Raw genomic sequence first — 27,493 nt, 5'->3', positions numbered from 1 at the left:
AATATTCCACAAGATGCACAAGACAATCCCCTACAAAAAAGAACTAACCAACCCAAATGTCATTTGCGCCAAGGCTAAGAAACCCTGTGCTAGATCACAGAATCTCCTTTATGCAAAACCTAATACAACAAAAATTTTAATTCATAAAATTTAAAAAGCCAAATTATATCAGCAACAACCAAATATACAACCTCCGGCGATAAATTTTGAAGAGTGACAGTCGAAATAAGAAACAGAAAGCCCTATGTGATTTGTGATAATTCTTAATTCTACCCCCACCCTCAACCAGTAACCGGTTGTGGGGAAATAATTTCTAAAATCCAAATACTTACCAGAAACAGCTTTCGAAATGGCAAGAAGGGAAATGAGCAAGGGTTAAGGGAAAAGTCAACAACCCGGGGTAAAAGTTTCTAACCATTTCCACGTTTGTGGAGGAGGGGAACACTTTCTAGGGCTCAGAACAAAATGAACTGGAAGGTCTGAAGCTGAGGACGTACCCACAGCACAAGGTATGGAATGTATCTTCATGAGTGGCTGGAGAAAATCCAAGAAGGGAACACTTGGTATTTATGAGAGGAGAGCCCAAATGTCCTACTGCCCATCTGGCTCTCAGTCACCCCCTTTCCTCTGCCTTCTCTTCACTGCTCCCGGCAGTACCCAGCATTCAAACTGAGGCCCAGAAAAAACACAAGTATAGGTGAGATGGGTAGGATATTAAAAATAATTCATCAACACCATATGTAAGACTGAATTTCTCTGAGCCTCCTACATCAAGCACCAACACGCTTGAAAAAACAATGTACACATATTACAGCTTTGAAGAAATAGAAAAGGAAAAAAAAATTGAAGAAATGAATAAGGCATAGAAATGGCAAAGACCCCATTCTGGAAGGAAACATAACCCAAGAAGCCAAAGAAAATTCTCGAAGGCTTATACATAATAAAGAACTTATATGCAACCAATTAAAAACAAGCTCTAAAAGGCAAGATAAAGTAGAATATGAAAAGGTAGTTTGTAGTGCTAAAGAAATAAACATACGGGGATGCCTGGATGGCTCAGTCGATTGAGCTTCAGCTCAAGTCATGATCTCACAGTTCATGGGTTCGAGCCCCACGTCAGGCTCTGTGCTGACAGCTCGGAGCCTGGAGCCTGCTTCTGATTCTGTGTCTCCCTCTCTCTCTCTGCTCCTCCTCCACTCACGCTCTCTCTCTCTCTCAAAAATATATGGACATTAAAAAAAAAAAGAAAAAAGAAACAGCCAGTAAACATATCATTAACTAATTAATTCTTTTAAAACATCAAGGAACAGAACAAACCCTGGTGGAAACAGAATTACTGACAAAAAGGAACATTCAAGATGATTGAAGTAATGCAGAGGAAACAGACAAAACAATTAGAAGATAAAAGATCTGGAGAACAAAAGAAAATTCAGAATAAGGAAAATGTTCCTAAATGAAGAAATAAACCTAGGGATTAAAGAGGATACTGTAATCCAAGAAAAACTGATAATGAATGAAATGTAGATATACCTTGATTATATTACTGACCTTCCAAAATAAAGGAAAAAAACTGTCGGGCATTTTAGATGAAAAAGCAAGTTACTTTCAAGGAGGCAGACAAAAACTAGACTTTTCTACAGTAACATTCAATGCCCCAATATAGTAAAATAATGAGGACAAAGCTCTAATCAAAGTGTTCCCTAAGGCTATTACCTCCTGCCAAGTTGTTTTTCAAGAACGAAAACATCAGGTAGCCATACTCAAACACTGAAGGAAACAAGAGCATTAAAACTCAAAAAAATACGTCACTCACAAATCCTTCCTGATGAAATAAGAAAGGAGAACCAGCCCATCAAAAGTACTAAGAGATCAAGGAGCAGTGTCTGCAAAGTTCTGAGAGAAGGAATTTTTATACCTCTCCAAGTAATCCTCCAAGTATAAAAATAAAAGATAAGCACTCTCAAGCAAGTATGCAAGAACTCAAGGCATACAGCATTTATATTATAGCATGAAAAGATTACCCGAGCATGAAACTCAGTCAATCAAGAGATTTCTCCAACTCAGGAATGGAGAAGCCACAGTACTGGTAATGAGGACTAAAACTGTTCAGTATAGAACTAAATAAAGTATGACAAGATGTAAATGTTAGGAATCTTGACAACACAGCACAGAATACAATCTACCAAAGCCAGCAGATGGGAGTAAGTAGAAGTGTTAACTTCCTAATCTTTTAGGTCAGGGAATCAAGAAATACTCTGAATTGACACACGTAGTTTAAAAACTAACTTGTCCCATTAGTTTATGCCTTTTCTAACCTTTTTTTTCCCTTAACTCCTATCCCTCACAGTGAAAAAACATTTTTCTGCTACTTCAGAAATTCATTTCTTTCACATTCTTTTTTTCAATTATATAGTATTTTGCTTCTACCCATCTTTTATTAAGCAATTTATTAGATAATGCATCTTAATGATATCAATAGCTGATCTATGGAGTATCGAATATGTGCTAGACACAGGTGGTTTACGTACATAATACACATATTTTTTTAATAGAGGTAAAATGGTATGTTACCTTGTATTAGTTCCAGGTGTATGGCATAATAACTCGGTATTTGTATACATTACAAAGTGATCACCACAGTAAATCAAGGTACCATCCAACACCATATAATTGACTCTCTTCATTCATTTCAGCCCCCTAAACCCTTTCCCCTCTGATAACCATCCATCTGTTCCTGTGTCTATAGTTTGGTTTTGTTTGTTCATTTATTTTGTTTCTTAGGTTCCACATATAAATGAAATCTAATTTATTTCACTTAGCATAATACACTTAAGGTCCAACCATGTTGTTACAAAAGACAAGACCATCATACATTTTATATATATATATATATATATATATATATATATATATATATACACACACACACACACATACACACGAGACATATATATATACATACATATGAGACATATATATCTCACATCATCTGTATCCATTCATCCATTGATGGACACTTAGGTTGTTTCCATATCCTGGCTATTGTAAATAATGCTACAATGAACATAGGGGCACAGGTATCTTTTCAAATTAGTGTTTTCATTTTCCTCAGAAAAACATCCAGAAGTCAAACAGCTGGTTCACATGGTAGTTCTATTTTTAATTTTTTGAGAAACCGCCATACTGTTCTCCATAGTGGCTGCACTAATCTGCATTCCCGCCAACAGTGTAGGAGGGTTCCCTTTTCTTCACATCCTTTCCAACACTGATTTCTTGTCGATTTGATATTAGCCATTCTAACAGGTGTGAGGTGGTATCACATTGAGTGTTTGATTTGCATTTCCTTGATTATTAACGATGTTGAGGATCTTTCCAGGTGCCTGTTGGCCATCTGTTTATCTTCTTTGGAAAAATGTCTATTTAGATCCTCTGCCTACATTTCAATCAGATTGCTTGGTTTTTTGCTACTGAGCTCTTTGTACATTTTGGATATTTATTGACTTGGAGAAAATATTTGCAACTCCTATATGTGATAAGGGGTTAATATCTAAATTGCCTTTACATTTTATTGATTGTTTCCTTTGCTGCACCAATGCCTTTTAGTTTGATCTAGTCCACTTACTTGATTTTTGTTTTTGTTGCCTTTGCTTTTGGACTCAGATTCAAAAAATTCAATGCCAAGTCTGATGTCAAGGAGCTAACCACCTGTTTTTCTTCTAGGAGTTTTATGGTTGCAGGTCTTACATTCAAGTCCTTCATCCATTATGAGTTAATTTTTGTGTATGATGTAAGACAGTAGTCTAGTTTCATTCTTTTCATGTGGCTGTCCAGTGTCTCCAGGACCATTTACTGAAGACACTGTCTTTTCTTCATTGTATATTCTTGTCTCCTTTTTCATAGACTAATTGGCCATATCAGCATGGGTTCTTATCTGGGTTCTTTATTCGGTTTCATTGATCCATGTGTCTGTTTTTATGCCATATCACACTGTTTTCATACAAAAGCTTTGTAGTAGTACAGTTTGAAGTCTGGGGCTGTGACATTTCCCATTTGTTCTTCTTTCTTAAGACTGCTTTGGCTATTTAGAGTCTTCTGCGAATCCACACAAACTTTAGAATTACTTGTTCTAGAGGCACATGGCTGGCTCAGTTTGTGGGGCGTGTGACTCTTGACCTTGGGGTTATGTGTTCAAGCCCCACAATGGGTAGAGATTACTTAAAAATAAAATCTTTTACAACAAGAATTTTTTGTTCTAGATGCCACTAGAATTCTGATTGAGTTTGAACTGAGTATGTATATTGCTTGGGGTAGTAGGGACATTTTAACAGTATTAATTCATCCCAACATGAGCACGGAATAACTTGCCACTTATGTGTGACTTCTTTAACTTCTTTCATCAATGTCCTACAGTTTTCAAGGTACAGGTCTTTCACCTCCTTGGTTAAATTTATTCCTAGGTATTTTATTTTTATGCAAATTGTTTTGTTAGGCTTTTTGCAAAGATTGTTTCCTTAATTTCTCTGATAGTTCATTATTTGAGTATAGCAACGGAACAGATTTCTGTATACTGATTTTGTATACTACAACATGACAGTTCATTTATTCTCACAGGTTTTTTTGGGGGGGCAGTCTTTAGGGTTTTCTGTATATAGTATCATCTGCAAACAGTGATAGTTTTATTTCTTTCCTTCCAATGTGGATGATTTTATCTTTTTTTCTTGGGTAATTGCTATGGGTAGGCCTTCTCATACTTACTGAATAAAATTAACACGAGTGGGCATCCTTATTTTGTTCCTGATTTTAGAGCATACAATTGAGTATGGGTTTGTCATATATGGCCTTTATTATATTGAAGTACATTCTATCTATACTCACTTTAAGAGTTTTTATCATAAATGGAAGTTCAATCTTATCAAAGGTTTTTTCTGCATTTATTGAGATGATCACATGATTATTATCCTTCATTTTGTTATGTGGTGCATCACACCAATGATGTGCAGATGTTAAAACATACTTGCATTCCTGGAATAAATCCCATTGATCATGATCAACGATCCTTTTAATATATTGTTGAATTTGATTTGCGAATATTTTGTTGGGAATTTTTACATCTCTGTTTATCAGCGATACCAGCATATAATTTTTCTTTTCTTCTCTTTTTTGTGGTGTCCTTGTCTGGTTTTGGTATCAGGGTAATGTTGGCCTCATAAATGAGTTTGGAAGCATTCTTTCCTCTTCAATATTTTGGAAGTTTGAGAAGAATAGGTATTACATGTTTTTTAAATGTTTGGTAGAAGTCACCAAAGAAGATGTCTGGTGCGGGAGGTTTTTGATTACAGATTCAATCTCCTTACTGGTAATCCATCTATTCAGATTTTCTACGTCTTCATGGAAGACATAAGGTCTCAAAAGATTGTATGGTACTAGGAATTAACCTATTTCATTATCATAGTAGTCTCTCAATTCTCAATTTTTGAGGCATATGTCATGTCAACTTCTCTTTCGTTTCTGATTTTTATCTTTTCAAAGAACCAGCTCTTACTTTCATTGATCTTTTCTATTGTTGTTGTTTTTTTTTTTGTCTTGACTTCATATATTTCTGCTCTCAATCTTAATTCTTTCATTTTACTATGAGATTCATTTGTTCTTCTTTTTCTAGTTCCCTTAGATAGGGTGTCTTTTTATGAACTTGTCCCTTAGAACTGCTTTTGCTGCAGCCTACGATTTTGGATTGTTTTATTTCCATTTTCATTTGTGTCAAGGTATTTTTTTATATCCCCTTTGATTTTTTTCATTGACCCACTGGTTACAACAGTTGCATGTTATTTAAATTCCACATATTTTTATTTTTCCAGTTTTCTCCATGTAATTGACTTTTTTTCATACCAGTGTCATTAAGGACTATGACCAGTGTCTACACCTGATATGACTTCAGTCTTCTTAAATTTACTGAGACTTGTTTTGTGGTCTAGTGTATGATCCTAGAGAATGTTTCATACACAGAGAATAATGTGTATTCTGCTATTTGGGGATGGTATGCTTTGTATACAATTACCCCTAAACAATGCAGGGGTTGGGGCACTGACCTCCCATGCGGTCAAAAATCCACATATAACCTCTGACTTTCCAAAAACTTAACTGCTAATACCCTACTGTTAGCCAGAAGCCATACTGATAATATAAAGTCAACTGACACATATTATGTATGTTGTATATATTATATATCGTATTTTTACAATGAACTAAATTAGAGAAAATATTACTAAGAAAATCATAAGGAATAGAAAATACATTTTATAGTATTATACTACAAAACATCTGCATGTAAGTGGACCCACAGAGCTCCAACCCATGTTGTTCAAGGATCAACTGTATACCTATTAAGACCATTTGGTCTCATGTGTTGTTTAAGGCCGGTACTTTCTTATTGGTTTTCTATCTGGATAACCTATCCATTGATGTAAATGGAGTATTAAAGTCTTCTACTACTGTATTGCTTTCCATTTCCCCCTTTAAGTCTGTAACATTTGCTTTATACATGTAGGAATTCCTATGTTGAGTGCGTAAATATTTTCAAATGTCATATCCTCTTGTTGGATTGACGCTTTGTCATTGTGTAATGTCCTTTATCTTTTATTACAGACTTGTTTTCAAGTCTTTTTTGTCTGATATAAGTAGAGCCACACCAGCTTTCATTTGCATTTGCATGGAGTATCTTTTTCTACAGCCTTCACTTTCAGTCTGTGTGTATTAGATCTGAAGTGAATCTCTTGTAGGCAGTAATATACAAACGAATCTTTTTTTAATCTATTCAACTACTGCACATCTTTGGATTGGAGGCTGTATCCATTTAAATTTAAAGGAATTATTGATACGCATGTACTTCTTACCATTTTGTTCATTATTTTCTGGCTGGTTTTGTAGTCCCTCTCTCTTCATCTCTTGCTGTCTTCCCTTGCAGTTTGATGCCTTTCTTCAGTGCAATGTTTAGATTCCTTTCTCATTATATTTTCAGTATCTCTCATAGGTTTTTGCTTTGTAGTTACCATGAGGTTCACATGACAACCTATATATATACATGTCTATTTCAAGTTGATAGCAACTTACAGTTGAACGTAGTGTGAAAACTCTACATTTTTGCTCCCCCATTTTGTTTCTGTTGTCCACATTTTGTTTTTGATGTCGTATTTTACATCTCTTTACTCTGTGTGTCCCTTAGGTATTGTTGTTATACTTAATTTTACTACTTTTGTCTTTTAGCCTTCATAGTAAGTTTATAAGTGGTTAATCCACCACCTTTACTACATATGTGCCTTTACCAGCAAGATTTTTACTTTTGTATGTTTTGTTAATAGTACCTTTTCAGCTTAAAGAAGTTCCTTTATCATGTCTGTAAGGCCAGTTTAGTGGTGAACTCCTTTAACTTTTGTTGTCTAGAAACCTCTCCTTCAATTCTGAATGATAACCCTGGCAGGTAGAATACTCTTGGTTGGGAGTTTTTTCCTTTCAGCACTTTGAATATATCATGCCACCATGGCATGCAAAGCTTCATCTAAAATCACAGCTGATAGTGATTTGAGGATTCCCTTGAACTTAACAACTTGTTTTTCTCATGCTACTTTTAAGATCCTCTCTTTAATTTTTGACATTTTAATGATGTCTCTTGATGTGGATGCCTTTGAATTCATCTTATTTGGAACTCTGTGCTTCTGGGACCTCAACGTCTGTTTCCTTCCCCAGGTTAGGGAAGCTTTCTGCCTCTTTCATTCTATTTTCCTTTGGGATCCCTATAACATGAATGTTATTCCACTTCACGTTGTCCCATAGGCTCTTAAGCTATCTTCATTAATTTTTCATTATTGTTGTTGTTGTTTTGTTTGGCTGAGTTCCACTGCCCTGGCTTCTAGGTCACCAATCTATTCTGCTTTATTTATTCTGATGCTGAACCCTTCTAATATATTTTGCTATGCAGTTACTGTATTCTTCAGCTCTGCAACTTGTGTTTGGTACTTCCTTACATTTTCTATCTCTTTGTTTAAGTCTGTGTTCAACCATTCTTCTGACTCTGGTAAGCATCTTTATAACCATTATCTGGAACTCTTTATCAGATAGGTTACTTCTCTCCACTTCTTTAAGGTCTTTTGTCTGAGGTTTTGTCTCATTCTTTTGTTTGGAAAATATTCCTGTCTCCTCATTTTACTTGACTCTCTGTGTTTGTTTCTATGTATTGAGCAAAGCATCTACCTCTCTCAGTCTGGAAGGAGTGTCCTTCCAAAGGAGATAAACCTTATTGTTCAACCTTGCCCTAGCTCTTGGTTGTCTCTCTGAAACATTGTGATTACTAAATTAGCCTGATTTATTCTGGATAGATCCCAGTTGCTGAGGGTGTGTCAAGACCCACTAGTGTTCCAAAGGGAGTGATCTCAGCACCTAGTTTCAGGTTGATTGGAAAACAGATCCTCGGGGGGGCCTTTTGGAGTATGCAACTATAAACCCTGTTGACCTCCAGGCCCAGAGATCTGGAGGTGTCCCCTGAAGTCCAGCTGCAAAAATCAGGGCTTCAGACAAGTGTACAAGCTTTTTGGAGGTGCCAGCAAGCTATGGTGCGATCAGAGGAGAGATCAAAGATAGTGTCTACCTGCCTACATTCCCTGAGAGCACCTTTGAAGCCTACCTCTCAGGGTGAAGCTCCAGGACAAACAGATGAGCCTTTTCCAGAGGCAGACTAGTGGTGTGTTTTAGCCTGCTACCTACACAGTGCCTTGGGTATGGTAGCCTTTCTATTACAGTCCCATGGGGCCCAGAAACTCAAGTCCCTCTGGCCACCAGGGCCAGGTGATCAAGGGGCATTCCCAGTGTGGACTGCACTCAAAGGCAGACTTTAGCAAGGCTGCCAGAGTGCTGAGGGTGGGGCACACTCCTGCTTTAGGGATGCAGGAGGAGAACAGTGGGGGCAGGATACACCCAAGGCTTTAGTGAGGCAGGGTGACGGCTGGGGATGGGGCACACTCGTGGTTTAGGGAGGCTGTGTCCGCAGTACCTGACTGAATTGGCAGAGTGGAAGGAGAGTGCAAAAATGGTGCTCACGACACCTCTGTCCCCAAAGAAAGTCCCAACTGATCCTAGTTCCTCCCGCAAACACTTCTGTATTAACAAATGAATCTCCTTCACACATAATCCAGTCACTTCTCAAACTGCTGCGTTTGCACTGGGTCCAGTCCCAAGATGAATGTACTTGTGTGTAAGTACCTCCAAAGGAGTATCTCAGATTCCCCACAGCCCCCCAGGTCCACTGTACACAAACCATTGTTTCCAAATCCATTTTGGGGGCCTTGTCTCTCTAATGCAGGTTCCAAGGGTTGACATACCCAAACTGGGGCATAAACCCATCCCTCCTCAGGTAAAGACTCCAGACCTGTGAAACCTTCCTCTCTTGTAGGTCACTGTACCAGGGTGAAGATTTTGACAAGATCATCTCTCTGCCTCTACTCCCCATTTCAATGTGGCCCTTCCATTCCTTGTTGTAAAGGGAATTCTTCACCTAGCTTTCAGTTCTTTCTGAGTAGGAAGTAGTCCACAAGTAGCTGCGGATCTGGTGTGTCTGTGGAAGGAGGGGAAGTTCAGGGTGTTCCTAAGCTTCCATCTTGAACTGCCTCCAAGTTCTTTTCTTTTACATTCAAGTGAAACTAAATTAATATTAAGAATAGCACAAAGAGAGGCGTCTGGGTGGCTCAGTATGTTAAGCGACTGACTCTTGGTTTCGGCTCAGGTCACGATCTCACAGTTTCGTGAGTTCGAGCCCCATATCGGGCTCTGCGCCGATAGCGTGGAGACTGTTTGGGATTCTGTCTTCATCTCTCTCTGCCCCTCCCCGACTCATGATGTCTCTCTCTCAAAAATAAATAAACTTAAAAAAATTAGAAAAAAAAAAGAATAGCACAAAGAATGCAATCTCTGTATAAAACTATCTCTGTATATTTATACAGCTTTCAGAAGCACACAGAGCAGGGTTTCCCAAATTTATGAATGTATAACAATCACTTGGGGGGCTTATTAAAATAGATTGCTGGGCCTCACTCTTACAGATTCTGATTCAATATATCTGGGATGGGGCCCAAGAATCTTCATTTTTCAAGCTCCTAACAGAGACTGATGCTGTCATTCAGCAAATGGCATTGGCACAGGAAAATCCCTGGAATAAAATTTACCTACTTTAACTTCAAGGTAGTAAAATACGGTATGATTTATTTTAACTTTCTTCTTTGCATTTTCTTAGGTATTGGGTAAATTTTTTTTTTTTACAATGAATGTTCCATTTTTACCCAAACGATAAAATCATTATTCTAAAGAAAGTTAGAAGCAAGAAATATTAACCTGTTTACACCTACAATTTGTAAAAAAGCTTTCTCTGAGATCCTTATTTAACTTTTCCTTCTCCCTCTGAAAAGGTGAACCATGTTTTACTAAACTCACCTATTCTCAAAGAAAAGTTACAGGAGTTTTTCTCTATTAAACAGCTACCATGAAAGAAATTGGTATTTGCTCTTTCAAAAAGGAGACATACAATATATTTCCCAATCTTACCAAATGTACGTGAATTTGATATTTAATAACAATGTAATAGTCCAACTCCTATCATCCATCAAATCTATTAGAAATGTATGAAAATGTATGTAGTATGGTCTACTACAGGACTGAAACAGCCCAACTCAACACTAATTTGAAAACATGAGGACAATGCTATTATGTACTATTAAAAAAAAATTTTTTTTTAATGTTTATTTATTTTTGAGATAGGGAGAGACAGAGCATGAACGGGGGAGGGTCAGAGAGAGAGAGAGGGAGACACAGAATCTGAAACAGGCTCCAGGCTCTGAGCTGTCAGCACAGAGCCCGATGCGGGGCTTGAACTCATGAACCGCAAGATCATGACCTGAGCCGAAGTCGGACGCTTAACCGACTGAGCCACCCAGGAGCCCCTATTATGTACCACTGATTACATTTGGACCATCAGTATACTCCAATATTTCTTTTAAACCATTATGATCCCTTTTGATTAAATTTTATGTTTTATTTTAAGCAAGCTCCAAGCCCAATGATGGGCTTGAACTCACGACACTGAGATCAAGAGTCACATGCTCTACTGACTGAGCTAACCAGGGACCCCATGACTCCTTTAATAAACTATTCCTAAACAGTACTTTTCTGTAGTTTTATGGCCCAATGCCATTAACTCATATAAAAAAAAAAAAAGTACGACCAGACTTGTAAAACAAACACTAAATATCCTGCAAACTAGGAATAAAGGTGTTACCTAGATATTTGGGTAAGAGGGAAACAGACACCTACTGTTAAAAACAGATCAACTCTGTGTAGCTTTCAACAGAGAAGTTTATACGTAATTCCACTAACAGATAAAAATTTCATGGATAATCATTAATTCCACACCAGGAAAAAGGCCCAGTAGGCTTAATTTAACTCTGTACCTAAAGACAGTATTAACAAATAAAATTATTTCAACTTTAGTAGTAGAAAAACAAAATAGTAACAATTAATTGAAAAGGACCAAGTATAGCTGGGATTAGAGTCCAAAAGCTCTTAAATATCTCTAAATGATTCTCTAAGAAAGCTGGATTAGAAGATAATCAGAAATAAGATCTCTCTCTGTACAGTATGACCAATCAAATATATACTTATAAGTAGGATGTCTCTATTTTTCCTAAATTTCCATACTTTCAACAACTTTTGTTCCTGTAATAATTTTAAAACAATCAGCTGAAATTCAAATCCAATTATCAGGTTAAAAGTACCAAGTACTCTGATCATGATTTATCTACGAAAGAAACATGACAACCCAGTATTTTTCCTGTTTTAAACAACAGCAACAAGTTTTTGGTCTGGAGTAAAGATTATTATTAATACCTACATTACATATTTCTCTAATACATTTCAAATGTTTAAGAACTACATTCTGGTTATTAATAATATCATTTCTTACCAGGATCTGCTAACCCAGTGGTCTCTAATAGTATGTAATCAAATTTCCCCTTCTTCTGCATCAAATTCTCAATAGCTCTAAGGCCATTGTCCCTGGAGAATACCAAAATATAAAAAATAGTTGATTACCTGAATATTAAAGTGATCATTATAAACGTTTTAAAATATACTTAGCAACCTGAGACAAAGATAGCTTAGGAATATAAAAATTAAACTCATTTCCCGAACTTCTAAGACAATGTCCGTCAATATTTACCAATGGTGGGAAAAAATAGATGCACGTGTACTGATAAGTAAAATAAATCAAGTACATGATGGATATTTTAATTTTATTACAGCTAAAAGCAGAGGAAATTTTAATAAACCTGACCGAAGTCAAATTCTGCTCTTTTTATAGTACTATGAAAGAAAAAATCAACATCCAAAAGAACAATAAAATTTATCAATTACAGTGGTTTAATATAACAATTAAAGGGACACAATCATGAAATACTTTTCAATTCTGTTCTGAATTAGAGTGCCAGACCTTAGTCTTCCTTTTTACTTAGAACATCAACAGTGCAAGAGAAGACTTAATGGGTTTCATTTTGGTTATTCAAGAAAAGCTGTCATGATTTTAGCTTTGTTAATATATTTGACTCAAAGTCAAACATCAAACGATGTAGGAAAAATTTAATTCACTAGAATATACAAAATCAACACTAATTTACTCAAATATTTGAGTGACTAGGTTATCAGGTCCTTTTCTCAGATCTATGGTATATTAGTGGAAACAAGAGACAACATCCTTAGAGACAATCGTAAGTGGTGGAACAGAACTTGAGGCTTTTTACCTTTTTGATGGTCATTTATTTTTGTTTCTATAAGTTGAATCCTTGGAAATAAGACCAATGACTCATTAAAAGTAAAAAAATAATTTTTTATACATGAAATGTGAGTTTCATATACTAGAGATTATTAATTAAACCCTGATATCTGGGGCACCTGGATGGCTCAGTCGGTTAAGTGTCCGACTTTGGCTCAGGTCATGATCTCACCATTTGTGAGTTCGAGCCCCGCGTCAGGCTCTGTGCTGACAGCTTGGAGCCTGGAGGCTGCTTTGGATTCTCTGTCTCCCTCTCTCTCTCTACCCCTCCCCTGCTCACACTCTGTCTCTTTCAAGAAAATAAACATTTTTAAAAAAAGTTTAAACCCTGACATCAAAGACAATAAAAAGAAACTCAAAAAAAGGGCTAAAACATTAGGGCTGACAGAAAAATAAATAGGACAGCAAGAAACACTCTAAGAAATTACATCCTAATAAATTATTTTCTATATGACAATACAATGGAGCAGATTACATAAATTTAGTGAAATCACACAAGAAAATCAAAGCTGGAAATCTAATCAATAAACATTTATAACAGACTAACAAGCACACAGTAAACACATTCCTCACTTTACTGAACAGCAGAGGCAACCATTTCTAAGTTCCAGCCACTCTTCATACAGCTCTCCACCCTGGCTGACAGCTAAAGATTTCTCCACGGCACTTCCTAGAATAAGTAACAAGAAGTGCTCTTTAGATTATGTTCATTAGCCAACCAAAAACAAAGATGAGGATAGCAACGACAAAGATTTCAAATCATTTACACAAATAAACTTTGTAACTTTCATTCTTTCATTCTATCCATGCAGCCTCAATGTTTTAAACTCTACTACTGTAGATTACTTTAGCTTTTATTTCTTTAAGAGGATTTAAGCCCCTACAAAGGCAGAACCAAAATTAATCTCTCATTACCTACTTCCTCTTCAGGCCTCTCACCTGCCCACTCCTGTACCCTAATGAAGTAGCTATTTCAAAAGCACTCTTTCTTGTCCATGATCAACTAATATGTTTAATATGTTGGTTTTTATATGCCCTTAACTCTCTTAAAAGATTGACTTACCTATCTTCTTCCTTTTCATTCTTCCTCTAAATTGTTTTTGTTTCTATTACACAGATTCTAGATATTGCCAGTATGAGTAAAAACCCCAGTTCATTTTGAGGAAGTTTGGTTGGCCAGGGTATCAATGTGCTTGCTCATTTAAAAATTAAATTTTTTAAGTTTCCTCATAATGCTTACTTAAGAAACAATAATATGTGAAATTCTGAGATGCTTGTTATAATAAAAGAATGATTTTAAATATCTTACTTTTCCTCCAGTAAATAAATATACCATAGCCAGGGAAGAGTTCTAAATGTCCAGTAAAGAAAATGGCCAAAAAAGAAAACTGAATAATTTTTCATTTCCCTGTTTTTTGTTTATATTCCAGTTAGGCAAGGATACCCAAGAACTTTGATACTATACTTGATCTTAGCCAAAAGGCCAAGAAGCGATGGGGATAAAGAGCTTTGAAAGGGACTGCTACAAAATTTGGGGTTTAGAGAATATTAATAAAATGCAAAGGAAGGTATTGCAAATGCTGTAAATGACAAAATGATAAAAATGATTCCAAAAGAATGATGAAAAATAGTAACAAATACTAATAAATGTGAGCAGTGTCCAACAGATCGGTTAATAAGAAGCTAAAATACAAGACTAGGATTAAAAAAATCTTAGCATTTTTATTTTATCTAACAGACTTTTCACTTTGGTTTACTGACATCAGAAATCAAATGTAACAGGTCTCCCTGTTCATAAAACTTAGCTCCTTGGGCGCCTGGGTGGCTCAGTTAGTTAAGCGTCTGACTTCAGCTCAGGTCATGATCTCATGGTTCATGAGTTCGAGCCCCGCATCGGGTTCTGTGCTGACAGCTCAGAGCCTGGAACCTGCTTCGGATTCTGTCTCCCTCTCTCTCTGTCCCTTCCCAGCTTGCATTCTGTCTCTCTCTCTCTCAAAAATAAATAAACATTAAAAAAAAAAAAAAAACTAGCTCCTTTACTCATTTATAACTGAGAAAATTGTGTTTGGAAGTAGTTCAAGGGGCAGGGTGACTCAGTCGGTTGAGTGTCTGACTGGCTCAGATCATAATCTCGCAGTTGATGAGTTCGAGCCCCACATCCGGCTCTGTGCTGACAGCTCAGAGCCTGGAGCCTGCTTCCGATTCTGTGTCTCCCTGTCTCTCTGCCTCTCCCCTAATCATGCTCTGTTTCTCTGTCTCAAAAATAAATCAGCATTAAAAAAGTTAAAAAAGAAAAAAAAAGAAGTTCAACATAAGATATTTTTGGCAAAAACTGAGCTTTAATTAAAATTCACACTTAGATTTTTCTTATAAAAAGAAAAACTTATAAAAGTAATCAAAGAATTGTGTCTAACACTGCTGTAGATTTTTTTATAGTACAGTTCAATAATAAAAACAAACAAAAAAAATGGAATTTTAAATGCATGCATTTCCACAAATAATTGTAGGTGCTTGAGGATGGAAACCATATATTTAACTCATTTTTAAAATCTTCAATTTTAGGGGCGCCTGGGTGGCTCAGTTGCTTAAGCGTCCGACTTCGGCTCAGGTCACGATCTAGCGGTATGTGAGTTCGAGCCCCGCGTCGGGCTCTGTGCTGACTGCTCAGAGCCTGGAGCCTGTTTCAGATTCTGTGTCTCCCTCTCTCTCTGACCCTCCCCCGTTAATGCTCTGTCTCTCTCTGTCTCAAAAATAAATAAATGTTAAAAAAAAAAAAAAAATTTAAAATCTTCAATTTTAAGGGGCACCTGGGTGATTCAGTTGGTTAAACCTCCGACTTTGGCTCAGGTCACGATCTCACTGTTCGTGGGTTCAAGCCCCATGTCAGGCTTTGTACCGACAGTTCAGAGCCTGGACCCTGCTTTGAATTCTGTCTCTCCCTCTCTCTATCCATCCCCAACTTGTGCTTTCTCTCCATCAAAGATAAATAATGTCCAAAAAAATTTAAAATCTTCAGGGTTTTTTTCCCAAGACTTTTTGTCAATGTTTATTTTTGAGAGAGAACCAGCGCACAAGCTGGGGAGAGGCAGACAGAGAAGTAGACAGAGGATCCGAAGCAGGCTCCAGGCTCTGAGCTGTCAGCACAGAGCCCCACGCGGGGCTCGGACCCACGGACCACGAGATCATGATCTGAGCCAAAGTCGGACACTTAACCAACTGAGCCACCCAGGCGCCCCCCAAAATCTTCAGTTTTAAATGCTTTGCAAATATTAATAAACATCTAACAAGGTAAACCTAAAAATACAAAAGCATTTTAAAATGTTTTTCAGGGACGCCTGGGTGGCTCAGTTGGTTGAGCAACCGACTTCAGCTCAGGTCATGATCTCACGGTTTGTGAGTTCGAGCCCCGCGTCGGGCTCTGTGCTGACAGCTCAGAGCCTGGAGCCTGCTTCTGATTCTGGGTCTCCCTCTCTCTCTGCCCCTCCCCCACTCGTGCACTGTCTCTCTCTGTCTCAGAAATAAACATTAAAAAAAAATTTTTTAAATAAAATGTTTTTCAAGTTACAAGTGAACAATATAGTCTGTACAAAAGCACCTTGAAAATGCCTGAAAGAACTTTCCTTCATATGTTTAGATTTTTACTTCTGGAGTTCTTTCATGTAAAAACCTAATTTAATTCTGTTGCTATGAATTCCAAAATTATGTAAAATAAAATTTTATAAAAACTATCTGATTTCAGTTCCTCAAATCTGTACAAAATAAAGCTTCACAGAAATTAATCTGTTTTTCCCAAAACTATCCACGTTAGTGTGTTTGCATTATAATACTTTGTATTTTTGTTTTTAAATACGGAATATCAATACATCAGGGGTATAAACCATCCTATAAATTCTTAAATTATAGTATTCATTGAATTTTACTTACCTTCCCCAAATTCATTTAAAATAACAGCTACTCTTTTACTATGTTGCTCTGTCAAAATATAGTTCAGAAGTGTTGTCTTCCCAGCACCTATAAAATATATTTGGTTTAAATAACAACATTGAAAGGTTAATTTAAAAGGCATACACACACAAAAACAGAGTCCCAATGTTTTAAAATTTTTCCATGCTATTTTAAAAATATTATTTAACTATGGCATAGAAGATTCTAGAGGGAAAGATTAAGTGCCTTGGCAAAGTATTAAAAAAGCTTTATGTTCACATAAAATCTTGTATTTACAAATACTCCTACAATTTGGATCAGCTTTCTTTGACCTCATGTGACAAACATACGTCTTTTACATAAATTAATACATTTCATATAAAGACAACTAAATTTTCTATTAAATAAGGAATTATTGAAATACTGGCTTCCAAGGAATGAAGTACTCATGTAGTTCATAAAATACTTAAGCACTTTTACATGATAACAATTTTTCTTAGCAAAGAATATATGGTTTACTTCCCTAAAATTTACATGTAAAGCCCTGTATTTTATTTCAACATCCATCATTAACCAAACAGAAACAAATTCAAACAGACTATAGAGCTACTTTTAGTATGCTTAGTCTATAAAAAATATATATATACACACATATGTACATACATACATATATATAGACGTATGTATATATGAACATATATATACACATATACATATATGGGTGTATACGTATGTATATATACATGTATATACATATACATATATGGGTGTATATACATATGTGTATATACATATACATATACATACACTTGACTGTTGAACTATGTGGGTCGTGGGTCCACCTAAATGCGGATTTTTTTTCTGTAAATACAGCACAGTACGGTAAATGTATTTTCTCTCCCTGATGATTTCTTCAGAACATTTTTTTTTCTAGCTTACTTTATTGTAATATAGTATGTCATACATATAACATACAAAATATGCATTAATCAACAGTTTATATTATCAGGAAGGCTTCCGGTCAACAGTAGGCTATTAGCAGTTAAGTTTTGGAGGGGTCAAAAGTTATATGCGGGTTTCCAACTGTGCAAAATGGTGGCACCCCTAACCCTCACACTGTTCAAGGGTCAATTGTCTCTGTCTACGTGTCTATAAAACACAAACAAAAAGGGAGAATGGTTGTAGGAGATGCTAACGATGTACGGAATGTTCAGTATTTACAAAGATAAATTCACAAAGCTACACTAACTTTATCCAGTAGGTGGCATGTGAAACCTAATATGTTCAGCTCAAGTGGAAGAAAAATGTTTATCTCGTGAACCGTATATACCAAAGTTCAAAGAGGGAAAAAAATATACTGCACAGTAGTGTTATTCGATTGTATGAATCTATCATTTGTTTACTCTTCTGTTGGCAGACATTTGGGTTATTTCCAGTGTTCTGTTCTTCCAAACAGGGCTGCTAAGAACTTTTACAAATCAGCTTGTACACATCTTCTGAAGCACATTTACAAGATTCTAGTGTATAACTAGGTGGGATTTAATGATCATTAGGGTATCAACATCTTGAACACTGTTACGTCACATTCCTTTAAAGGCTGTTGAAGGGATGAAGGGCTTGTGTTTAGGGCTCTTTAAGAAGCTCAACATCACAAAAGTGTGCAGCACAAACTGAAAGGGGCATAGCTTAAGGGCAATGAGGAAATTCTTAGAACCAGTCCGAGTATGAGACAGAGACCCTGAACATGAGTGCAGCATAGGTAGTGGCAGTGAAAATGGAAAGGAAGAGGTGAATGTAAGAAATTTCTAATAGATTTACTAGCAGTTAATAATTAACCATATGATGAAACAGAAGACTTTAAGGTACAGTTCATTCATTCAAGTCTACTATGGGGGCATCTGGGTGGCTCAGTCGGTTAAGCATCCGACTTCAGTTCAGGTCATGATCTCACAGCTCCTGAGTATGAGCCCCGCACTGGGCTCTGTGCTGACAGCTCAGAGCCTGGAGCCTGTTTGGATTCTGTGTACCCCTCTCTCTGCCCCTCCCCCACTCATGTTCGCTCTCTCTCTCTTGCTCTCTCTCAAATATAAATAAACACACAAAAAAATGTTAAGTCTCCTATGGGCCAGATGTTATGCCGGGCCTTGGTGAAATGGGCACAAAACAAAGATATACTGTCTCTCCTTTCACAATGCTTACAAACACTAAGAGAGTGGGAGATGTAAGGGAATTCTGATCAATAAACAGGTAATTATGTCACAGGATTATACAGTGGATAGGAGATGTACAAGATGTTATGAAGCACCTAAGAGGGATGTCGAGGCAGAGGACTAACAAAAAAGAAAAGTATTCCGGGGGCTAAAGTACGTGGCACCTTTTATAAGTGAAAGTATTCAGAGTGACTGGACCACAGTTCTGAAGGCGAGAAAGGCCGTCAAGAGCTGGATCATATAGGACCTTTTGATTCATGTTGAGGAACTTGAACTGTAAACCAAAAGGAAACCACTGATGGGTGTTAACGAATCAGTTGACACCTATAAAGATCATTCAGGCTCAAGTACAAAGACTATATTAAAAGGGAGCATGACTCAAGACTAGTTAGAAAACTTTTAGAGTATTCCAGGTCATTGGAATCACAGGAGCAGGAGGATTGGAGGGCAAAACATAGGAAGTTGTGGACCTGCTGAGTTTGAGATGTCTGTGGGATATCAAAATAGAAACTGAGTGTGAAGTTAAAAGGATGGACAGAGGTGGGCAAATTTTGTAAGAGGGACAGCCAGGGAAGTAGGTGGAAGTATCCAGAAGAAAAATGTGATGGAAGCCGATAGGACGATGTTTCAAAAAAGAGAAAATGGTCAAGAATAAGCAGTGAAACTATATTCAGCAACAAGGTTGTTGGCAAAGCCCTCATTCCTAAGCCTCAGGCCGCTACCTCCAATGCTCTAGTGACCTACAGATGAGCAAAATGGGGGAGGCCAGAGGGGCAAGTCTGAACTATACCACCTCAGACGAGGAATTTGCTTAACTTCTTCGTAGGGGAGCCTCTGAATAACAGTGGGAAAACACCAAAAGTAAATCCCTTTATAAAATTAATCCTGAGTTGGGGCGCCTGGGTGGCTCAGTCGGTTGAGTGTCCGACTTTGGCTCAGGTCATGATCTCACGGTCCCGGCCTTGAGTTCAAGCCCCGCGTCGGGCTCTGTGCTGACCGCTCAGAGCCTGGAGCCTGTTTAGGATTCTGTGTCTCCCTCTCTCTCTGACCCTCCCCCGTTCATGCTCTGTCTCTCTCTGTCTCAAAAATAAATAAATGTTAAAAAAAAATTTTTTTAAATTAATCCTGAGTAAAAAGGAGAATAAACTTAGTCCACAAAGCTTAAAAAATATATAAATAAATAACCCCACCAGTGGTTTAATTCTTATTTTTATGTAAAAGGCCCTCAGGTCTAGAAACGGTATTATCTACCCCCAAATCGTTTGGCTTTATTTACAGTTCTTAACTTTCCCCACACAATTAATATGCTCATGTATTTACTCTAGCCCTTCTATTAAAATGTAAGGTTTTAAAATAATACTCGTCAGATTTTTCTAATAAAGGATCACAAGTATAAACGCACCAACTGTCCTTCAGGAAATTGTACGTTTACACGCCTATGAATCCAAGGGTCCCTGAGCACTGCTGAATGTCTACAGCTTGAGAAATAGTCTTGGAGGGTGGAGATTTTATTCTTACCACCTCTCCAAGAGTGCTTTGCAAACAGATCTCAAAAAAAAAAAAAAAAAATCTCAGATAGTCCTCGCCACGAAGAGCTGGAAGAGACTGGCTCGAGGTGGAAGGGAATCTACTAAGGAATACTCTTGTGGGTCGGGCATTTTACAGACAGGGGACCGTTTAATGGTAATAGACGTAAGGTAGGTGTTTCCTGCCCCGTTTTGCAGATGAGTAAACAAACTCAAACAGGTGACTGGTAACACGCCCACCTTCAAGTGCGGTTGAAGAGCTTCAGAAAGGTAAGATAACTCGGTAGCTGTCACAAGGATAATTAAGGGGCGGGTCCAGGCCTCTAAGTGCAAGGCCAGAACTAGCTTCAAACTGTGAGGTTAACTTTGAAGCTCACTTGATAAATGTGGATCTAATGCAAGGGGTCTGGGCATCCCTGAGCCCCGAGACGAGAAGCAACCCATACAGGGGGCAAGTGACCCAGCCCCTACGTCAGAGACATCTGCTATCTGCCAGAAGGCCCAGATGCCTCAGGTGAAGAGGCAACGGCAAGTCCCCCAAATCCCAGGATAAGTTCACGGTATTTTCTGACCGGGATGGTTAGTTACCTAAATACCCGGTGATAATTGTGACTGGGATCTTAGCGCCGGGGCCAGACTTTTCCTCCTCCTCTCTTAGCTTCGTCCCAATGGGGACCAATTCAGGACAGTCCTCCTCCGCCTGCTCCTCTTCTTCATCCTCAGCTCCAAGAGCCGGAAACATCCCGGCCAACTGCACAGCACGCCTCCCCCTCGGCCCCAGAGCCGGGACCAAAACACCGAAAGGCAGCTGCGCACGCCGATCACGCCACGCCGGGCGCGTCATTGACGTCATTACGCCGCGACGCGCGGCTCCTCCCCGTCCCGCCCCGATTTCCAGGGCCCCGGCCGAGGACCGCCTCGCCTGGTAGCCACGCCCCCGGAGGAGCTGGGCACACCCCCCAGGCTGCGCTCTCTGAACCTGAGCGAGGCTGGGCGGAGTTGCTAGGGCTCCAGCCTCTGATGCTGTCCCTGTGCGCTCTGACCAGGACCTGGGTGGTGGGAAGGAGGAGTGAGTAGCCTGACCTAAACAGCCCCCGTAGAGAAGAGACTTTATCAACTTGACATTTTTTTGGTGTCATTAAAAAACTTTAATTCATAGGGGAAAGAACGAGAAGCTATACTCCTACTATCTTAATGGTAATTTTTCTACCTGAAGGAATAACCGGTGAAACGTTTTCTTTTTTATAATTACATATTTTACACGTGTATCCCAAGTTTTACAATGTACATGCATTGCTTTTATTTATTTATTTTTCTCATTTTTTATTTGGACTCGGGTAACCTGTGTTCATTTATCATATTCTTTGATTCACGACATTCTCATCATTAATCCATGGCTAGCCCTCCTTTATAGTTATATGTTTATAATGAACTCCTTTGATTTCATCCCTAGCTGGGGAACATTACCAATAAGTTACAGCTACCTATATGGGGCCAGTATTCTATTCCAACGCTCTGCCCTCTTCCCTAAGGTAGTAACCATGGGCGTGAGTTGATTTGGGGTGACTGATCATTCCCTCCTTTCTTTTTAGTTTTATCACATATATAGGTACATAGACAATATGTTTAATTTTTGTTTGTCTTGGAACTTCATAAAAATTGTATCGTTCAGTATGTAATCTCCCCGGGGTTATCTATATGTGACTATATGGCAATTCATTCATTCATCTCTTCTCAATTATTTCCAGGTTTTGCTCTACGAACTGCATTCAGTGACCCTTCAGCACTGCATTATTGCCTGAACAGAAGCTGTTACAGCCCTGACCGTCCCTTCCACATTTCTCACGTATGTTCTTACAAACTCCCCGTATAGGACTCTGACAGAATGTTATACTAACATTGCTTATCTCATCAAGAGTAACCTGTCCCCAACAAGGCCAGCTCAGTCAAGGTGACTGGCAAATACTGCTGTAACAGTATATAGCCTTGGTCAGAGCAAAGAGAGTTCTACGCAGTACAATGGTCAAAGGTTAAAGACATCCCAACTGTTTATCACTGGGTGAATGAATAAACAAAACGTGGTGTATCCATAGAGTGAAAAATTATCTCACAATGAACAGGAAGGAAGTACCTGCTATGAGATGGAAAAAGCAATGTGCTAAGTGAAAGAAGGCATTCAAAAAACATGTATTTTATGATTCCATTTATGTGAGATGTGCAGAGTAAGCCAGTCTATCGAAACAGAAAGTAGATTAGTTGTTACCAGGGTCTGGGGGGCTGAGGGAAGTGACTGCCAGTCTGGACATTTTGGGGGTGATGAAAATGTTCTCAAATTAATTGCAGTGATGGTAGGTAGCACAACTCTTTTAAAATAAGCAAAAAAAGGGGCGCCTGGGTGGCTCAGCCGGTTGAGCGTCCGGCTTCAGCTCAGGTCATGATCTCACGGTCCGTGAGTTCGGGCCCCGCATCGGGCTCTGTGCTGACAGCTCCGAGCCTGGAGCCTGCTTCAGATTCTGTGTCTCCCTCTCTCTCTGACCCTCCCCCATTCATGCTCTGTCTCTCTCTGTCTCAAGAATAAATAAACATTAAAAAAAATTTAAAAAAAATAATAAAATAAGCAAAAAAAAAAAAGAAGAAGAAATCCTAAGTATAATATTGTAGAATCTAGTACATCTTCTAATGTAACTTTAAAATTTCCTCGATTTTACAATTTTTCTTAGCTTTCAGTAGCTTTGTCGTAAAACAGCGACAATAATAGCAATGTGTGGATCCCTAACCATCTGATAGGCATTGTGTATGCACATTAAATGCATTATCTCATTTAACTTGGCAGGATAAATAGTATTCATACGCTCATTGATAGACAAGGAAACTAAGCTGTAGAAAAGTTCAACATCTTGCTCCAGGTCACACAATTAGTAAATGGCAGCCCTGGGGCTCAATCCAGATTTGCCTGACACTCAATTACATGCTCTCCTAAACCAGGATCTTCAAACTTCTTCTGTAAAGGGCCAGGTAGTAAATATTTTAAGTTTTACAGGCCAACAGCCAAATTCAAGGATATAATGTAGGTACTTAATAAGAGAGAACGAACTTCTGCAAATCTTGAAATTTGAACTTGACCTGATTTTCATATGTCACGAAATACTATCTCGTATGAAATACTGTTCTTTCATTCTGAGCTTGCAGACAGTACGGAGAGAGGCAGTGAGCCATAGTTCACCAACTACAGATCGAAGCCAATAGGTACTGCCTTGTTAAACTGTATTCAGTGAAATTTTGCCGAAATAGGTCATCCTTGTTATTTCTTTATTTCTTTACTACTATTTTTTTTATAGCACGCTTGCTATTTTAAGCTGGGTTTAGAAATCATTCACCATTGCAAGAAACCCTCGCCCTCTAAGAGCTAGATGTCGCTGTTACCACCATATTAATATTCAGAGGAACGTCAGAAGCGGAGAAGCTTCAACTGTCTCTCCAAGGAAACTGATACCTGGTCTCAGAGGGACCCGATTTAGGCAGCACCTGAGTCTGCTTAACGGTAGGAGCCCTCTTGCATTGGAGCCGGGCAGCTTCATGGAAATAACCCTGCCTTAAGTCCTTTCGCACAGCAACCTGCTCCCCACTTTGCCTCATTTTAACTCCTTTGAACAGTTACGAGAGTTGCCATATCAGAGGAAATCAGAGGAAAGCTAAAAATAATGCCAGCTTGGTTTTGCTTTTCTTTTTTTCTTTTTCTTTTTTTTCTTCTCTCATTTTGCAACTTCCTGCAAAGCGAAGAACACAGTAATGGCCAGCAATAGCTATTGGTTTAGAGGAAAGGAAACTTGGGGTTTCAAAATGAACCCAGTTCCTCTTACCTAGCTGTGGTTGGTAAACAAACAAGGAACATATAAAATATTTCTTAACCACTTAATATTTATCAATTTATCTGCTGTTTTTCACTAGGTGCACACGGACATAGTGGGAACATTTCTGAAAGGCCAGAAGTCAGGGGCTTTTATTCTTGTGACCGCTTTAGTTAGGATAGAATATCAATACTCAAATATCATATAGCCCTCTGTTTAGACATAAAACTCTTGTCAGGACATGAAATCATATTCTTTCCCCAGAAGGCTGAGAGTGGCTGGCAAGTGAAATAGGTACATTTTGGTGTTTTTAGAGAGTATGACTTTCATTTCAAAGGTTGTCAGTAATATTACTTGAATTCATTGTCTTCGGCTATTAAACCATACTGTTAATAAGGCATAATTACAGCCTAGTCACTTATAAATCAGTTTCACACTCACACACAAGAAAACATTATTCAAAGCCTGCTAGCTGGTCAACTTGGGCAGTGCACTGTTCTGTCCAAAATATACTACCAGGCAAGGAGTGGATGTCGAACAAAACTAAAAACAAAAAAAGAAAAAAGAAAGAAGAAAGAAAAAAAAGCCGTGCAATGATTGTGCTGTAATAGTTTAGGAGACCGTCTAAATAATATCCTCTTTTCTTGTCAACGGACATTTCAAAGTGACATTTGTGGCTTTGAGCTTTACTCTCTAACTTTTATAGTTTTAGAGAGATTCCAAATTCCATGGGCACCAACCCATGATTTCTTAAACGTAAGTAAAAAACACAAAAATAAAATACCTTCATTCTTCCTTCTTCTTTCCTACTCCTTCAGATCCCCTCAAAGAGTGTTTAGTTGCACGTAACTGAAATATTCTGCTGTCAGCCAAGTCAGGTCTTCCCAGCATCAAGCTAGTGTCTTCTGAGTCCTGTGGCTCCGCCTCTCAGGCACCCTGAAGTCACTTACGGAAAAAGATTCGTGAATTCTTTTTAGATTCATTTACTTTCCTCCTATTATGGTAATGTTGTTGTTCTGGCCTTGAGTACCCGTGTAGACGGCTCCAAATACATGGCAGCACAGATTTTCAAGCCTCCCAGCCACCTCCATACTTACATCTCAGCCACATGGTCTTTTTTTTTAATTAAAAAATTTTTTTTAATTACATTTATTTATTTTTGAGAGACAGAGTGAGACAGAGCGTGAGTGGGAGAGGGGCAGAGAGAGGAGACGCAGACTCCGAAGCAGGCTCCGGGCTCTGAGCTGTCAGCACAGAGCTTGACGCTGGGCTTGAACTCACAAACCGTGAGAACATTACCTAAGCCAAAGTCAGACACTTAACCGAATGAGCCACCCAGACGTCCCTTTAACTTTTTTAATGTTTATTTATTCTTGAGAGAGAGACAGAGACAGAGACAGAGACAGAGACAGAACACAAGCGTGGGGAGGAAGCAGGCTCCAGGCTCTGAGCTGTCAGCACAGAGCCCGATGCAGGGCTCAAACTCACAAACCATGAGATCATTACCTGAGCCAAAGTCAGACATTTAACAAACTGAGCCACCCAGGCGCCCCCACATGTTCTTTTTTTAGGGAACTTCCTTCATACCAACATCCTTCAGCACACTTACTCCTTCCACAAGCGACCTTTATTTTACTGATCCTTCCAAACTTATATGCATAATAATTTGAAATTCCCTGAATTAGGTGTTTGCATTACCCAACATTCTCCCCCTTATTTAATAGTAGCAGAATCTTGATTTTAATTTAATTTAGTTTAATTTTAATTTTTTTAATGTTTATTTATTTTTGAGAGGAAGAGAGAGACAGAGTGTAAGCCAGGGAGGGGCAGAGAGAGAGGAAGACACAGAACCCACTAACCGTGAGATCATGACCTGAGCCAAAGTCGGACACTCAACCAACTGAGCCACCCAGGTGCCCCAGAATCCTGATTTTTTTAAAGCGCATTTATTTATTTTGAGACAGAGGGAGAGAGCACAAACAGGGGAATGACAGAGAGAGAGGGCAAGAGAGAGAATCCCAAGCAGGCTACACATTGTCAGCGCAGAGCCCGACAGAGAGCTCGAATTCATGAACCATGAGACCATGACCTGAGCCAAAACCAAGAGTCAGACGCTTCACCGACTTAGCCACCCAGGTGCCCCCAGAATCCTGATTTTTAAGCGAGGTACATGGCCTCCAGGATAAAGACTACTGTTTCCAGTCTGCCTTATAGCTGGGTATGGCCGCGTAACAGAGTTCTGGCTGATAGACTGCAGAAGGGCCATGGGGGCAGTTTTGCAGAATGTAGTGGCCTTCGTTCCTTCCTTCATCTGCCTGCCTGGGATGCCACAGTGATGCCTGAAGCGCTCCTTGTTTCCCATGCCCTACAGGTGGGGGAGCGGGGACTCAGAAGCAGCCTGCAGGCTGAGCGCTGGGCTGAGCAGGGCGGCAGGAGAGGGAAATGATTTTGCATGTTGTTTAGATTTCTGTGTTTGCCACTGAAACGAATCCTCCCCAAGGGAGGGTTTTATTTGTTTGTCTTTAAAATCATATGAATAACGGCCGAATGTATTCTAATTAGAAAACAATTCAAAGAGTACAGGAGCATCTAAGGGAGACAGTGGAAATCTCTGCCACTCCCCAAAGCCTCAACCCCCTTCACTGATGTTATACAACCTCAGTTTTAAATTCATAATTTCTGGTCCACAGTTCTGGGTTACTTACAATTAATGTGCTTCTACGCACATACTGTATTTATTTTATGACAGGCTCAGGGTTTGCACTGTGTGTTTACTACGCATAACTTTACATATGCACTTTTATAATTTAATTGTGGTTTGTGAATTTTGGGCAACAGTGTACAATACATGGCTTAAATTCATGTCTGAGCTGCTGTTTGCAGAAAGATGAGTTTACATACTGGGTCTTGATCACCGTGCTGTTTCGTGCTTGAGTTATAACTCACCTCTTCAAAGCCTAGAGCAACACTTCTGGAAAGTATTAGCAGACAGAATATTTTACTGTATACTTTTATGGCTTGATGGTTCTTTTAACCGCATCCATTTTTCTTTATGAAATGTTCTAACTCCCACAAGCTGGCAATGATAATGGCAGAAGTTCAGCTTTGGCACATTTCCTTAAG

General features: G+C 38.6%; 1 protein-coding gene and 1 pseudogene across 1 annotated transcript in view; both read right to left on the bottom strand.

Moving 5' to 3' along the window:
• ZNG1A (Zn regulated GTPase metalloprotein activator 1A) overlaps window positions 1-21,366 on the bottom strand; it is a 51,132-nt gene extending 29,766 nt beyond the window's left edge. Inside the window, exons 1-4 of the mRNA XM_019463656.2 lie at window positions 21,111-21,366; window positions 16,787-16,873; window positions 13,436-13,532; window positions 11,999-12,090 (exon numbers count right to left, since the gene is read on the bottom strand). Of these exons, the coding sequence (XP_019319201.2) occupies window positions 11,999-12,090; window positions 13,436-13,532; window positions 16,787-16,873; window positions 21,111-21,366 (532 nt within the window). The remainder of the gene's footprint in view (window positions 1-11,998; window positions 12,091-13,435; window positions 13,533-16,786; window positions 16,874-21,110) is intronic.
• On the bottom strand, window positions 14,206-14,357 carry LOC128778749 (U2 spliceosomal RNA; annotated as a pseudogene).
• Window positions 21,367-27,493: the final 6,127 nt, after the last annotated feature.

The sequence above is a fragment of the Panthera pardus genome, unplaced genomic scaffold (genome assembly GCF_024362965.1).
Source record: "Panthera pardus isolate Hobbes unplaced genomic scaffold, ASM2436296v1 HiC_scaffold_20, whole genome shotgun sequence".
Taxonomy (NCBI): Eukaryota; Metazoa; Chordata; class Mammalia; order Carnivora; family Felidae; genus Panthera; species Panthera pardus.
The sequence above is the reverse complement of the archived record's forward strand: the minus strand, read 5'-3'. Positions and strand labels throughout refer to the sequence as shown.